The sequence below is a fragment of the Anoplolepis gracilipes genome, chromosome 4, assembly GCF_047496725.1.
Source record: "Anoplolepis gracilipes chromosome 4, ASM4749672v1, whole genome shotgun sequence".
Taxonomy (NCBI): domain Eukaryota; kingdom Metazoa; phylum Arthropoda; class Insecta; order Hymenoptera; family Formicidae; genus Anoplolepis; species Anoplolepis gracilipes.
In genome coordinates this window covers 2498963-2515344 of record NC_132973.1, presented here as the reverse complement: position 1 = coordinate 2515344, position 16382 = coordinate 2498963, and the positions used below count along the sequence as shown (strand labels likewise).

At 33.1% G+C, this 16382-nt stretch overlaps 3 protein-coding genes across 3 annotated transcripts; 2 read left to right on the top strand and 1 right to left on the bottom strand.

Moving 5' to 3' along the window:
• The first annotated feature begins 191 nt into the window (after nt 1–191).
• Rps6 (ribosomal protein S6) lies at nt 192–2831 on the top strand. The gene is made up of 5 exons (XM_072889706.1): nt 192–302; nt 692–896; nt 1106–1251; nt 1644–1844; nt 1992–2831. Exons 1-5 carry the CDS (start codon nt 297–299, stop codon nt 2184–2186), a joined length of 753 nt encoding a protein of 250 aa, XP_072745807.1. The 5' UTR covers nt 192–296; the 3' UTR covers nt 2187–2831.
• LOC140664532 (uncharacterized) lies at nt 2692–8414 on the top strand. Its single transcript, XM_072889704.1, has 4 exons — nt 2692–2831; nt 3449–4795; nt 5241–5357; nt 5451–8414. The coding sequence occupies exons 2-4, from the start codon at nt 3549–3551 to the stop codon at nt 8122–8124; spliced, it is 4038 nt and encodes a 1345-aa protein (XP_072745805.1). The 5' UTR covers nt 2692–2831; nt 3449–3548; the 3' UTR covers nt 8125–8414.
• Nucleotides 8415–8476: 62 nt separating this feature from the next.
• On the bottom strand, nt 8477–15851 carry LOC140664533 (hemocyte protein-glutamine gamma-glutamyltransferase). The gene is made up of 8 exons (XM_072889705.1): nt 15576–15851; nt 13670–14153; nt 13147–13373; nt 12044–12645; nt 10794–10891; nt 10231–10521; nt 9508–9668; nt 8477–9030 (listed from the first exon to the last, which is right to left on the bottom strand). Exons 2-8 carry the CDS (start codon nt 14142–14144, stop codon nt 8746–8748), a joined length of 2139 nt encoding a protein of 712 aa, XP_072745806.1. The 5' UTR covers nt 14145–14153; nt 15576–15851; the 3' UTR covers nt 8477–8745.
• Between the last annotated feature and the right edge of the window lie 531 nt (nt 15852–16382).

Below are 16382 nucleotides of genomic sequence, written 5' to 3'. Positions count from 1 at the left end.
CTCAAATCAAATCATGCATTCAAGATTGCGAGAGGACATCAAAGATGCTTCGTTTGATTGACCAATCAGAACGAAAAGAGTAAAGAGATTTCTTCCTGATTGGTTATTGCCTTGAATTTTACTCGACCAATCAATAAAGAAATCTTTGTTTCTTGCCTGATTTGATCGAATCCATAAATCCCTATATCTCTAGCGTTAGTTGGCAACAGTGAATATTAAGCTAGACGTTTGTGCCAAGCTTCGACTGTGTCCTCTTTTCCGTTCGTGGTTCGTGAGATGGTTTAAACATCGTCACGATGAAGGTGAGAATCCGCGAATATTTCAGCAATCTTGCGTCCATTGCGTAAAATCTAGATCTTTTTCGATCTATTAAAGTATCGTGGATGCTACGATATTTACATATTAATTAAAATTACGTTTATGTACACATAATGTCGATTATAAATAACTGCGGTATCAGACAATATCAAATAAAACGTGCATAGTTTTATTTCAAATTAAATCGTAATTATAATGTATTTTCTATAAGAAAAGTGATAACTTCATAACTTATAACTTGTAAAATTAAAATGCTATTTTTTTGCTGGTATAGTTCTCTTTGTGATAAAAGAAATCTTGATCTAACCTCAATTCAAAAATCAGTATATTGTGTATACTTTTTCTAACTCATGTATGCATTCGTTTGTTGTAGCTGAACGTATCGTATCCCGCGACAGGATGTCAAAAACTGTTCGAAATCTCGGACGAGCACAAGCTCAGAATTTTCTACGAGAAACGCATGGGTGCTGAGGTTGAAGCCGATGCGTTGGGAGATGAATGGAAGGGCTATGTAGTTCGTGTCTCTGGTGGTAACGACAAGCAAGGCTTCCCCATGAAGCAGGGTGTTCTGACAAACGGTGGGTTTATATGAAACGTTTTACATATGTATATTAATACTAAATCATTTTTTAAGGAAACAGTAAATTAAACTTTTAATTTATATTCAGCTTACATTTGTCTCCCTTAATTGAAATCTGGACATATTTATAATTCTTCCAAAGATTCGTATAATTGTAATTTTATATATTTAGATTTTAATTAATACATGATGTATATACTATTATAGGTCGTGTACGTTTACTGCTATCAAAGGGACATTCCTGCTACAGACCCAGGCGTGACGGAGAGCGCAAGCGCAAATCCGTTCGTGGTTGCATTGTAGACTCCAATTTATCTGTATTAGCCCTTGTCATTGTAAGAAAGGGAAAACAGGTGAATTATTAGTTACCAAATATTTTCTCCATTGCCGTTAAAATATTAGAAATCCATGTTGTTCAGGGTGTATTTAAGATAATATTCAATTTTCTTGAAATACTATCGTACGCATGGAAGATAAAATTCGTTTTTTGATTTGGGAAAATGCTGCATTATTTTATGCTTTTTCTCAGTGTACGAACGAGACACTTTTTTATATATTACCAATTGACTTCAAATATAATAGAATATTATAACCGAAAATTTATACATTACTTAGTTTTAAATTCTGAATTTAAAAAAAAAATAATTATAAAATTTAAATTAAGATTTAGTACAAAGTAATGTAGAATTAATAATTATTAAGGTTTACTGAATTTATGACTTAATATTATAATATGAACTTGCAGGAAATCCCAGGATTGACGGACATGAACGTACCGCGTCGTTTGGGACCAAAAAGAGCCAGCAAAATTCGCAAACTCTTCAATCTTTCGAAGAAGGATGATGTACGACAATTTGTAGTAAAACGACCAGTACAAAAAGAAGGAAAGAAGGAACGTTTCAAGGCACCGAAGATTCAACGTTTAATCACTCCAATCGTTCTTCAGGTACATTTATCCTAACGAAATTTAATCGAGATACATTTAATATATTTCGGAGAGATATTGAGGTCAAAATTAAATCAAATTCAGAGTTTCCAAGTTGATAAAAAATAAAAGAGTAATCGAAAAAAATTTCTTATTGAATTTTTACAGAGAAAGAGACATAGATTGGCGTTGAAGAAGAAACGTTGCCTGTCCCGCAAGGAGCAGGCTGCGGAGTACGCGAAATTGCTTGCGCAGAGACAGAAGGAGGCGAAGAATAGGCGCCAAGAAGAACTCAAGCGAAGGCGTAGCGCCTCTATGCGCGATTCCAAATCTTCGAGTCAGTCGGCACCTACACAACAGTGAATCGATTGAATCTTAAAATGTATTTACAAATCAATAAAAAAAGCTACTTGTAGCCTCATCTCATTTATTATAATACAATATATGAAAAAAAAAATTAAGTATAAATCTTCAAACCAATTTATTTGTAGCACACATTACACTATTTTGAAAGCTATTTTAAAATATTTATTTACATGTCTAGAATCTAATAAGATTTTTCAATGTTATAATTATTTAATTACATAATTATAAATGGAATTTACGATAATTTGTGCATGTGATGTGATACACATATTTTAGACACGTTCTAATTTGTGTTGCGAGGGTTGCCTCTATATGTAGTAACTTTACTTTGGTCTCCTCTAATTGGCTGATCTCGATAAAGGACGAAGCGACGTATCGAACAATAGATAGATAGATCGTACATGGAGCTTGCTTATCGTGATAAAACATGTAAAGGTCAGTCTAAAACTAACGTTCTCCGTGTTTGTTTGTGTCATCGCCAAATTACAGGCTCATAACGTAAACATGAGTTGATTTCTGTTAGCTTCGAGGCAGTTTCGTTTTTCATGGCCGGTTCCTTTCTGGTATCGCAAATTCTTTTGCGAATACCTGCCTGTATGATCGCGAAATTTCTTGTTGATCGAAACTTCAGTGAATTCATAGGTATGTATGTATATACAGGCTTCTCGATTACATTTCTGCACTCATTCGGTATTTTCTCTCTCTCTCTTTCCAAATGGCTAGCAAGCATTGGAAATATTCTAATATTTTATTGTATTAGAGTGATATATATATACACATAATACCATCAATAACCAAACTCTTAATTTGACATTATTTTTCCAAGAAAAATTAAAAATTAATTCGTACTATTTATTTGCATATATGTCGATTTTTTTAAATAAAGGGTTAAAGTACAATTTTTTAAATATTAATAAAATATATAAGTACAAATCGTATATATGTATGTATTTTTCATAATAATACGAAAGGTCAGAAAGATGAAAAGGGTTAATTATCTTTAAATACAAAACGGAAAGTAACAATTTAACAAGACGTTACATTTTTCAATAACATGAACGTACATTATTTATTATATTGTAATATTTTTCAATAATTTAAATGTAATAAAAAATATATATATAAATAGAAATATATAGAATCAATACATACATTCTCTATCAAAAAAAATTTAAAGGAAGGGAGAAGAGAGAGAAAAAAATTGCGACGAAATTATATACAACAAGCACGATATAAATATTGTTTTATTTTAAATACAGAAAAAGTGTAAAAAAAGTCAGCCGAAGAGAAAGACGAACTTAAAATTACAACTATCCCTTCGACGGTTATTGTTTTTTTTCCTGACGACGAGACAAAAGGATGTCGGAGAGGGAGAACGTAAGAAAGCTTGAAGGAAAAGAGAGGTCCGTGGACTTTGTGAAGAAGGTATCATCCGCGAAACTTGAGACAATCAAAAGCGAAACATGTATCCGACCACGATTTGCCAACCACACGTTGTCGTCCTTGATGAAGAGGCGGACGCCGATAAACTCAAGAAAGAAGTCATCTACGATGAGCACGAGAGCGTCGAAGAAGTCGCAAAAAAGTCTCGTCTACAACAGACCGAGTGGAATTTACAAGAGACATAGCATTACAAAACAAAACAAGAGCATGCAGGCCCTAATGACAATTCTTAAGTGGGAGAAGGCAGATTATCGTGCGTCTGTTTCTCGTCAGGATAGCGAACTGACAGGAACGGTCTGTGAATGCACAGAGAACACACTCGTTTTTCTTTCGAGCGATTTAATCAAAGACGTCTCCCGAAATCTGAAAAAATTCGCGGCAAGTCCGGCTAAATCGGTGATTTCGCGTGGCGAGCCGACAAAGGTTGTTAATCAACCTGAAAAGCGTGTGGAAGACTCGCACGCTCATCTTGAGGAAAAAATGAAACGTACAGACTTGTCTCCATGTCTTCAAGATAATACTGAAGAAAATATCCGCGACAATATGAAAGAAAATTGCACGACCATAGATATCGCACGTCAATCGCAGCCAAGTGACGTGGAAAAAAAATTGGCGAACTCTCATCGCGAAATCAAAGTCCTTCATCGCAGACCGAAACCGAACAAACCTGAAGAAAGACTTGCGGAGGACTTTTCGAATAAGGATTGTTCTGCGATCGAGACACAAATCTATCGGCAAAATGGGCCGGCGAATGTAAATGATGCCACGACAGATAATCGTAAATACGCGTTTCGTCGCGGAAATCGGAAAACTTGGGCGATCAGGAAAGCTGAAATAAAACACGTCAATGACGAGCGCACGTATAACGTCAATTTACAAAGTTCCCGAAACTCTAAGTTTGTGAGACATGTCAATAATTCGCGGGATAAGGATGACAGATCAGTTGTGAACTGCGCTGTGTCAATCCAAAATAAAGGCACTTTTCAAAAGAATCTCGTTTTTCATAACAATCAACGAGTTTGGAGACCACCCGGCGTTACTAGACCCTCGGTAATAAAGAGCACGATGTCTTTAACGCAACCAACGTCGCAGAAATCGTCTAAATCTACCAAAAGAGCTATCGCTTCGATGAAGAATAAATATTCGTCGATTGAGCATACCGAGTAATATATTTTTTAATTCTTTCTTATTTTATATAAAGAAATACTTACGGAATTATGTATAAGTACATTATATATACAAAATGTATTATCTTGTATATATAAATGTTCTTTGGAATAGAACTGAAAAATGTTTTCAGGAATATTCTATGCAATTCCTAATTATATTTTTGAACTTTTTATCATATTACAAAATTTTTAAACATTAATAACATTTTAAATATTTATAACATTTTTAAATGTTAAATATTTTTTCATCTTTTACTCTTACATTTTTTTCAAATCGTAAAATCTTTTGCTTTCTGTTTATACACAAATTTAAATTTATTATTTTTGTGTAAAAGATTGTGTATTCTATATATAACAGTTTTATTATATATAAAACGATTATAACAGTTATATGTACGTTGATTTCATGCTCAATGTATTTTATATTTATGAATTTTAGGATGCTCAATAGCGAGCCTACGAACGCGTCGACATCAGTAAATCAGTCCAAGATGGTCATGAAAGAGAACCGAGATCCTCGTGCAAATCGCATAACGAAAATCTGCGAACATTTCGCGTAAGAGAGTTTTATATTTTATATATATATATATATATAATATTTTCAGACATTTAAATTTAATATTCACATCACAATTTTATACTATTACAGAGAAGCGAAACAGCAACAAAGACTACAAAGCGGAGGAACGCTATCGAAAAAAAGACACCCGACTAAAGGTGATTCAAATACTTCAAATAATCACAACAATGCGAATCCAACAAGATCAAGACCAACATCGAGATCGCGTCATTGGCAAACCATTAAACCGAGAGAATATTCACGAAATTGGAATGAGCAGAACCGTACCGAGTCCGCTGTAATTTACAACAAAAGATCTAAACCTTCAGAAGTAATCCACACGTTGAAAGAAATCATCAATGGTGTAAAAATAGACGAAGATGTAGAAAAGAATGCTGTAAATATGTCTAATTATGATGTCTTTAATAACAAAGAAAGTGACAGCGGGCTCCAAGCGTTGTCAAATCGTGACATTTCCGCAAAAATGTCGCAAAACGACAAAACAAATTTCATAAAAAATAAACATTTTGATGAACCGAATCGATCTTTCAATCAGTCTGTTCAAAAATCGATCAGTACGCAAAAAGAAGAGCGCCCTGATTCGACGGAAAGTTTAAAGCTTACTCAAATTGCAACACAGTCATCAAGTTATAACAATAATATCGTTAAAGTCGGTTGCAATACGACGCATTATAATATCATTTGTAGAGATGCGGAAGTTTCCTGCGCTCTGATAAGTTCGACAAATTCAAAAGCAGATATTGATTCAACAGCGATTGGAGATAAAACGATGACATTAGAAGATGTTCCCGTTCATGCAGAGTCTATTATGCATGCTGAAAGCAACGCTGAAGATGAATATTTCGATAAAAGCAAAAAACTTCCGATCAGCGAATGCAAACGGACTTTGAGTACAGAGATGACTTTAGAATTAGAAGATTATGACATAATGGATACGCCAGCAAAACCAACAAGTAATTTTATCAGAGATGAAAAAATAATAAACGGAAATTCTCAAGCTCTTTTAAAATTACTTGAAAACTTTGACGATAAAACGATGACATTAGAAGATGTTCCCGTTCATGCAGAGTCTATTATGCATGCTGAAAGCAACGCTGAAGATGAATATTTCGATAAAAGCAAGAAACTTCCGATCAGCGAATGCAAACGGACTTTGAGTACAGAGATGACTTTAGAATTAGAAGATTATGACATAATGGATACGCCAGCAAAACCAATAAGTAATTTTATCAGAGATGAAAAAATAATAGACGGAAATTCTCAAGCTCTTTTAAAATTACTTGAAAGCTTTGACGATAAAACGATGACATTAGAAGATGTTCCTGTTCATGCAAAGTCTATTATGCATGCTGAAAGCAACGCTGAAAATGAATATTTCGATAAAAGCAAGAAACTTCCGATCAGCGAATGCAAACGGACTTTGAGTGCAGAGATGACTTTAGAATTAGAAGATTATGACATAATGGATACGCCAGCAAAAGCGTCAAATAATTTTATCAGAGATGATGAAAAAATAATAGACGGAAATTCTCAAGCTCTTTTAAAATTACTTGAAAGCTTTGACGATAAAACGATGACATTAGAAGATGTTCCTGTTCATGCAAAGTCTATTATGCATGCTGAAAGCAACGCTGAAGATGAATATTTCGATAAAAGCAAGAAACTTCCGATCAGCGAATGCAAACGGACTTTGAGTACAGAGATGACTTTAGAATTAGAAGATTATGACATAATGGATACACCAGCGAAACCGACAAGTAATTTTATCAGAGATAAAGAAAAAATAATAGACGAAAATTCCCAAACTCTTTTAAAATTACTTGAAAACTTTGACGATAAACCAAATATTGTTATCAATAGGCCTCAAACATTTGACAGAGACAATGTAAATTATATATGGCAGTATTTATTTACAGAAAGATATCCCCTACCATCATCCTCAATCTACAACTACAACTACCCCTGGACAGACGAGGAAATCGCAAAATGTTACGGAATCGAGAGTGAGCACGAAGATATGTCATCATGTTCATCAGAAGAAGTCATGTCAGAATCGAATGTGAAAAATATACCAAGTGACGTGACCGCGGCTTCCGAACTTGCAGGAGAGTGCGCAAGTTTTTATAAAGCAGGCGAGCTTTATAAATTTATCAATTATGAAAACTTAAGTTTTCCAAAACCAGAAGAAATTAAAAACCGAGATGAAGAAACAATTGAGGATTATGAAATCGTTGAGAAAGGAGGCTCTTGTGTTAATTGCGAAATTGTAAATCGAAGTAGATCTAAATGCGACGCAAAGTGTTGTTGCTTCGATATGGCTAATGCCGAAGATAACGACGGGTTTTCAACGTGTTCTTCGAGGAGCAGTAACTCCGTCCAAATGTGTGAATGTGATATTTCACTATATAAATTACCGATATCCAAATATTACCAACTCGTGAAGCAAAAGAAAATAAAGTCGTTGTCGGAACTGATGGTACAAGGTATGATAGAAAAGGAATACAAATTCAAGGTATTACAATTGGTAGACGATATGAAGGAGTATAAAGGTTTACAATTGATAGAAGATGAGAATAATGATGAAACAGCAGGCGCAGTTAAAACTTTGGCGCTTCCCACGACAGCTGAAAAAACTTTTTCGATTATTTCGCTTGAAAATTTGTTGTCTCTCATCTATTTCATTTTGAGTTTCATAGTATTTTGGTATTTGGAAGTTTGGTTTCAATTCGATCCTGCGACGTAATCTCTATATGTATAATTAACGTTATTTTCACACATAGTGTCTCTGGATCTGCAATATAATATTAATTTTATTGATTTTCATTTTTATGTGTTACGTTTTTTTTGGTTTCAATAAGTATATTCTTTTTTTTTATCTAACATCTTAGTATATATATTTCTTATCTTCATTTATTTCATTTTACTGTTCTACAAAAATATAAACTTATAAATGTAACAAATTTCTCTTGTAAATTGTGAGAAATATTCTGAGAAAAAAACTTATGTAATAAAAAAAGTGTAATAATAATAATATAGGAAAATTGTATTATTTATTTCGGTAGGCTACTATATATTTCATACTGCCTACTTTCGAAATATTAATTTCTCATTGCCTTTTCACTATATTTCATTGATGCTTATCATTAATCTCTCTCTCTCTCTCTATTATTGATACACTGCAAATAATATTCGATATTGACTGATGCAAATTACTTATACGAAATTGATTTGTAAGAAACATCATTTAGATGTATTAAACATATAATATCTAGATAGAGAGTCAAAATATCTGTGATTTGATAAAATGTGCTCGACGTATTAGCGCTTGCTTTTGTATTAAAGTCGGACTCGACTAATCCACCGTTCATTCAGCCTCAAGGACGTCAACAGTTGCACAACCGGTGATGTCGAGCAATTCCTTGGAGGTGAAAGTGGCGATTATTTTCTGCTCTCCGGCCTTTTGCGGTACGAGTTGATGTTCCACGTAAACGTCCTCTTCAGGCTCGACGTCTCTGAAGGCCAGGGTCTTGTTTCTGGAGAGACCAGGTCCGGCATAATTGAATTGACAATTGGTCAGACTCCTCTTCAAGGGATTCTTAAAGCTCAATGTAATAGTTGATGGTTGTCCGACAACTGGTTCACCTTCGATCTATAATATCCAGAAACGTTTTGGAAACGAAAAGTTTTTAGTACTATATATAAAATTCTCTTAAACGATATTTATGAATATGTAAACTGCAGAAAATATATATGATAATTATCTTCTATCTTCTATTTTACATATTCATGTATAAATATTATTATATAAATATTATTAAATATAATATATAATTAATATATGCTGTGTCAAATTAAGAGATATATATATTTAAAGAGTGGAATTTAAAAATAGTATTTAAAGAAAAATAGTGTCTGAAAAAAAACCATCGAAATTATACAGAAGTGCAAATCAAGTCGAACTTATATAACTATAAATACAATAATGTGTAATGATATAACATTGTAATATTTTATAGAATTGATGAATATTTTAAAAATCACAATAAAGATTAAAAGATATTAATGAAAAGATATAGTTAAAAATATTTTAAAGAGAGTTCCGGGTTCGGATTTTTTATTATCATACCTTGACATCGATATTCGGTTTTAAAACCTGAAAATCATCCTCGTCCGCCCAAGTTTGTCGAGTTTCTTTGACTGTGGCGATGCAATACAGTTTCATGATGCAATACTCCACTAACTTGTCTAAGTAATCGTTCACCGTCACCGAAAGTCTCAACTGTTCGACTGTAATGAATTTAAACTTTAAAAATGGAAAGAAATCTGACATTAATCGCAAACGATTTAATTATCGTAGAAAAGCAACAACGTAGTAAAAGCTAAACTTCTTTTTTTTATCGATTAAATGCCTAATGAATCTTCATTATCTAGGAATTCTAACGACAAAGTTAGACAAGCTCATCAATCATTTCTCTCGATGGTGCGGAGGCATTAACTTTCATACAGCACTATTAAAATAATAAATGGCACAAATTCAATGTCTTATATTCCACAATTTATCGATTTTGTTTATTCTAGATACATTCATAATTATCTTGCTCTCTTAATTTAAAAATTCTATCTTCTTTCAATCAACCGAGGAATATAAGCTAACAAACATTGTTTATTTCATTGCAGTCTTGCTTAAACGTCATGGTCATTCAGAGAGCTTTGATTACTTATGATTTAAAAAACTATCAACGCTTTGACAAATCAATATTTTTTTTTTTGTCCATTTATCTCTAACGACGTAAACTTTGAGTAGCGTCAATCGCCGCGAGCATAAAAAAAAGCGTGACAAATATCTCACCAGCGTTCGGTTGAAGCGCGAAGTCACCGGACGCTCTCTTCACCAGATTTGCCTTAACTCCGGTATAGTAAACGCTACCAGCGGACAGAATGGCCTGGATGGTGCGCGTCTCATCGGACTTATTCTTGATGTTCACAGTCACGGCAAACGGCTCACCGATGTTGACGCGTTCGAGTTCGACGAGATCGAACTCCACGTCCTCTTTGCCTGGCGAGGGCAGCGAGTAGAATCTCTTCGCCACCTCGGTGCTGCGCACCGCCCTGTACAAGGTCAATCTCTCAACCTCGGTACCTAAAAAAATTCGATAAAATTAGGAAGAATAATAGACAGTCATAGTGGGCTATCCAAAATTTTTATTTAATTTAATTTTAAATTTTAATTAGAAACAGAATTTTTTTTTTTGTAAAATTGCAACAAAAGCTATGCGAGATTATTTTTATTTCTTTAGCTAAGTCTCGCTACGCGCGACAAATCTTGCGTTGCACATTAAGACGCAAAGATCTTAAGACTAATGTGTTAGATGCTAAAGATGCGCGTAAAGCAATTTGCTTGCGTCGTTTTACCTTCTTTGGCCTTATAGATCGATGTTATATCCTCTCTGTCCTTATCTCCATTGGGGTCAAAAATCCACGGCGCCTTCGTCAGAATCATTCGACCAATACTGCAAAGATAATTCATATTCATATTTATATTTGTTTCAAGATTAGCTGTTGTTACTACTTTGAAAAAAAAACCGATAAGAAAAAAATTGGATAATTATTGAAATGACATCATATGAATTACATTAATTAGTATTGTAGATATGCAAAAATATACTTCTTACTGAAATATAAAATGTATTTCTTATCAAAAATTCTCATGAGAGGTGAGATAGACATGAGAAACGTCGTAGAAGATGATATATAATCCATTATACACAGCCGACGTTTGTAACTGACAGGCGAGTCTGTCATTTATGCTTGCGCTTCGCATTAACTACAATACATTCGCGTAGAAATGCTTCAACATCGTGGAAATTATGTAAATCGCGAATAAACAGTAGTTTATGACATATGACGCGTCCAAGGACACATTGTCATTGCGAATTACAAGATCGGCAAATAGCGCCAAGCTTTTTCATCGTTGATACATTCGTCTCTTTCTTTTTCGTCTGAGTCGTTTTTATATATTTCACGTGTCGGATTGTCATAGTTATTTCCGTCCGAGCACGAAACGAATTTGTGCAGTGAATGATCAGCGAATGCATTATCGATGAATGAAATCATCGCAAGAGAATATCGTATGGAACATAAAAAGAAGTTCTTTGAAACGCACTCGAGAGGTGCATTTATTATTCTATGTGTATATATGATAATCTAATAATAATTGCTTTCGTTGATTAAATAATCTCTCTGATTCCTCGTCATAAAATTCAAAAATGATAAATTTAATAATAAATTTAATAAACTAAAATTCATAAATTAATTCTCAACTTTATTTCTAAACTTGATTTATTAAATTTTAATACATATTATTTTTTTGGCATATCTTTTCTTACTCAGTATATTTATTTTGTTATTACTCAATATATTTTAATAAATATATCAATAAATACAGCAATAAAGAATCTGAAATATATCAAATATATTACTAAATATATAAAAAAAATATATGAATAAAGAATCCGTTTTTGCTGTATCGTTCTACTTTTTATATTAATAATGAATTTAACTTGTAGTTTAATACAATTTTTTAATCTTGCAAAATGTATCATTCGCAAAAGCGTTATTCTCAATACTGAAAAAACGTAACATTACTACTACTGTATACTCACTGATACTTGTTGCAATCGATCTTGGAGTATCCCAGATCGCTCTCCGGATCCTCCTTCCATCTCATCAGATCCGCGTTCACGGACGCTACCATAAAGGTCACGTCGTAATTGTAACCGACGGCGCCCTGCTTGATAGCCTCCACTGACGCCGGTCCACATTGATAAAAGTTCTCCGATTGTTCCTGCGGGGTGGCATCGATGGCCTGCCAGCCCCCGTACCCCTTGGGTAGATCCGGTCTGGCCATCCACACGTCGTTCCATACGTGATAGTTCCAAATAGAGTCTTCGCCCATTAGGTTGTTCGGATCATATTCGAGTTCCTCGTTATTCAAATCATAATAACGGTCTACCGACAATGAAGCATTGGCGTCGTGAGCCGATACCAAGTTGGACACCACTCGCGACGGGATTCCCAAGGCACGACACACCGTGGTGACGACACCGGCAAAGACCCAACACTGACCGTACTTGACCTCGTTGCCGGTTTCCCAGAATTGCTCCAGGATGGGCACGCTTCCGGTCCAGGCAGCCGGCGCGGTACCGTCATTATATTCGCCGTCCCAGCGGCCAGTTATCACGCCCTTATCGTCGTTGGAATTTATCTAAAATCAATGGAAAAAAAAGAAATTTATTAGTTATAAATCGTATTGTGTGTGCACATAATTTTGATTTTTAAAAATAATTTTAAAAAATTATTAAAAACTATAGAATAAAATATTAATAACAATAAATGCTTACAGTTAAAATAAGAATAACAAGTACATATGTGTTTAATAAGTGAAAAAAATAATAAGAGAATGATAACTTGTTGAATTTTTAAGAATTTATCGTTAAAAAACAGTAAATTGATTATAATCTTTTACTTAAGAAATAAAGGAATGTAACGTGTATTTTATGTAAATGAATAAACTATATATATACATGCTTCTTACTCTTTCTCTCTCTTTTTTTCTTTTTTTTTAATCTTGCAATACATAACAAGTTAATTAATAAACTTTCTAATAGTTTCCAACTTATATATAAATTTGAAGGAATCTATAATAGGTTGATATTTATGTCGACATTAAAAGAGATTGTTGAAACTAAAAAAGAGCATATCTTACGATTCTAGAAATTGCTCGAGTCATCTTGACCGGGTCGCCTCTGGAAATCGCTTTAATACCGGATCTCTCGAGTAATAGTTGACAAGCCGGTAGCACACATGCGTCAAACTGTCCAAAGACCCATTCTCTGCCGCGAGAGCTACCCCATGGACCTACCCATATTTTTCCAACGTCGTTGAGGATGTATTCGTCGAGCAATTGTTCGTCCTCCATAAACACCAAGTCCTCTGTATTGATTATATTTAAAAAGATAACATCGATTACGTTAATTTTCCAATTAAAGTTCTACGAATTAAAATATCTATGATGACAGTTTGTCAAATTTTTTTAATTGCTATAATTAATATCTAATGTTGAAAACTCCGTGACTATCAACTTTTTATTCAACTTTTTTATCCTCTGACATTCTATCTTTTTATATCTGTATTAACAAAATTTTTTATTTATTATTATTGAAAAAAATATTAATAACACATATCTGTCCCATAGTTCTCAGACATTGATTATGCTTTCAATCGCATACCTTTCATCCATGGATTGAACAATAGATAGATATCCTTATCATAATTGTAAGTATTTGGCGCTTTCCTCCTGCCGAGGGTGTTGGTTTCCACGTTCAATTGCCACACTCCGACGGGACTGTCGATCGGGCTCCTGACCTCGACGGAGAGATCCATCCCGTGAGAGCCGATTAATCGTACTCCCCAAGCCTCCAGATCAGTCAGGTAAGTCTCATTGTTGGTCACTGTGTTCACCCCTCTAGTACCTCTCAGCACGTTCGGATTCGGACCGAAGCTGAAGAGCAACCGGACGATGTCGGTCTCATCTACGTACTCGCGATTGAATCTTAGAGCCATATTAAAGGGCTGTCCACGTCGAAGGACGGGAATCGCCGGATCCTGGTGAACCATCTCAAAGTTGAAGGTGCGATGGGCTTCAGCATTTTCCTTCTCGTATAAATGCACTGTCTCCACCACAAGCGGCTCCTCGAATGACATCTGGAGAGACTAGGATAAATTTTATAGAATATCTCTCACTCTTGAAAAAAAAAAGATAATAAATTATAAAATTTCTTTTCAGAATTTTTCAAAAAATTGCTCTTTCGTCGAAAATTAAATCCTCAAATTTAATCAATAAATATTATAAATCTAATATTTTTAATAGCATATCTACATATATATAACATAGAGAATATAAAAACATATACAAGAGGAAAGAAAATTTCTTTTAAAAGTTGATAAATATAATTACATCAAAGATATATAGATTTTATACGGAAGTAAAGTATGATGAATTCAACGCATCGATCTGAATTGCGCAATCTCTTATTGCTACAGCAAGGCTACTTGAATACCAAGACATGTTTTCAAACCATATGAGTCGATCTCATCCAACTTTGATTCACCCGGGACGCATTGCGTAAAAGATCCGGTAAAAATTCCGAGCGTGTAATCCTGTACGATCACGTCCCGTAAAGGGGCTCGATCGCGACGAGCGACCTCGATCTCGCTGATTCACGCGATCTGATCTCCTCACAGATGAAACACATGCGGGTTTTCACATTACAGTGATAATATACAGTGATAGGTTGCGACTCACACACATTTCTGATCTGTTCGACGAGTTAACGTCGAATCTTCTTCGAGTATATTATTATATCTCTGTTGTAGAAACGAAACCGGTATTCCGGGATAAAATCTCCCTCATTTGAATAAATCATGTTACGTAAGAAATGCGCTTTTCATATTTCTTCGGTTTATTTTGAAAACGAATTGTGTATTCTGTGATACCGTAATTGATTTAACAAGTCTTGCTCCTTGTTATAAAAGGATCTTGATTATTTATACCTTGATTACTTCAAATCAATATTACTAATAAATGCTACAAATGATCCAAGTAGGATTGAAGAGATAAGCAGTAATTAAAATAAAGAATGTAAAGTAATGTAATGCAAGCGAATAAAGGAAAATAGATATTAAAAAAACTAAATTTGATTTTACATTTCCCAAACAATGTCAAAAGAAAGTTAATGTAAAACATTTTAGCAAAAATAGAAGATGTAGAATTATATAAATATATATGAGCAATATATAATTAATAATAACTTTTTCCTATACACTTATAATTAATGTAACAAATCAAGAGAAAATGAATAGCGGTAAATATATCGATATATAGAGAAAATAATAAGTTAATAATTGGTTATAATAATCATACAATCTATAAATTTATAAGTATTTTAACATCATTATTATAGAGAGAAATGTGAATACTTATTACTTTATAATATAGTGTATATTATAATAATTAATTTTACATAAATTACATTTTTTTCCGAGAAATTATCAAGTTCCTTTTCTTTTTAAGTAGAAAGGTTTCAATTTCTCTTCAATCGGTCTTATTATATAAAAAATAAAATTTAAACTAACCTTATATTAAAAATCAGTAATGGAATAAAAATCACAAAGGAAACACCCACAATCAACGATCGATTTACAGTTTACACCGCAAACTGACGTTTGCAAACGCATCCTGCCTCTTATATGAGCTTCCTACAGAGTAACCGCAGAATCCCCACTACATAATAGCCTTTAGATTTCCAAGTGAATGTCGATAATGCGAGTCCAAAACGTACATTATGCATGAACCTGTGTAAAAGCAAAAAGATTATTTATTATATCGCTTAAATATTTATCTGTCGAAACAACTCATTGAATACATAACGAATTTCAAAATCATATGAAAAGATTATATTTATTAATTATAATTTTCACAAATTATTTCGATTGAATTTTGAATACAGAAATATATTTCTTTACTTTCTTAAAATAAACATAATTTTTAAATTACTGAAAATAATTTTGAAACTTAGAATATATATAGAAAAATAATTATTTTTCAAAAATTAATGAGTTTTTAATATATTAAAAATAATTATTTTTAATATATTAAAAACTCATTAAATTTTGATTAAAACTTAAATTTATATAAAGATAATAAAAAAAACTCTCTTGTCGCTGATAATATTACTTTTATAAATGTAATCTATAAAAACATTATAATCAAGTGATATGTGAAATTTAATACAAGTCAAAATATGTAGATAAATTTAAGACTTTAAAAATTTGTCAGCTATCTTTCTCTTTCTCGATACCATTTTTTATATTCTGTAAAATAGAGAAGATTATAAATATTATTGTATTTATATTAAAATTAAATAAAAATTATTATTTGTT

Bases quoted from the DNA above. Each gene is read 5' to 3' on its own strand.
- Rps6 (XM_072889706.1), top strand. The intron at 897-1,105 runs GTGGGTTTATAT...ATACTATTATAG, and splicing joins GCAGGGTGTTCTGACAAACG to GTCGTGTACGTTTACTGCTA. The intron at 1,252-1,643 runs GTGAATTATTAG...ATGAACTTGCAG, and splicing joins TTGTAAGAAAGGGAAAACAG to GAAATCCCAGGATTGACGGA.
- LOC140664532 (XM_072889704.1), top strand. From the start codon at position 3,549: ATGTCGGAGAGGGAGAACGTAAGAAAGCTTGAAGGAAAAGAGAGGTCC. The intron at 4,796-5,240 runs GTAATATATTTT...TATGAATTTTAG, and splicing joins TCGTCGATTGAGCATACCGA to GATGCTCAATAGCGAGCCTA. The intron at 5,358-5,450 runs GTAAGAGAGTTT...ATACTATTACAG, and splicing joins AAAATCTGCGAACATTTCGC to AGAAGCGAAACAGCAACAAA.
- LOC140664533 (XM_072889705.1), bottom strand. From the start codon at position 14,144: ATGTCATTCGAGGAGCCGCTTGTGGTGGAGACAGTGCATTTATACGAG. The intron at 10,522-10,793 runs GTAAAACGACGC...GAATTTTTTTAG, and splicing joins GATCTATAAGGCCAAAGAAG to GTACCGAGGTTGAGAGATTG. The intron at 9,669-10,230 runs GTGAGATATTTG...AATTCATTACAG, and splicing joins CGCGCTTCAACCGAACGCTG to TCGAACAGTTGAGACTTTCG.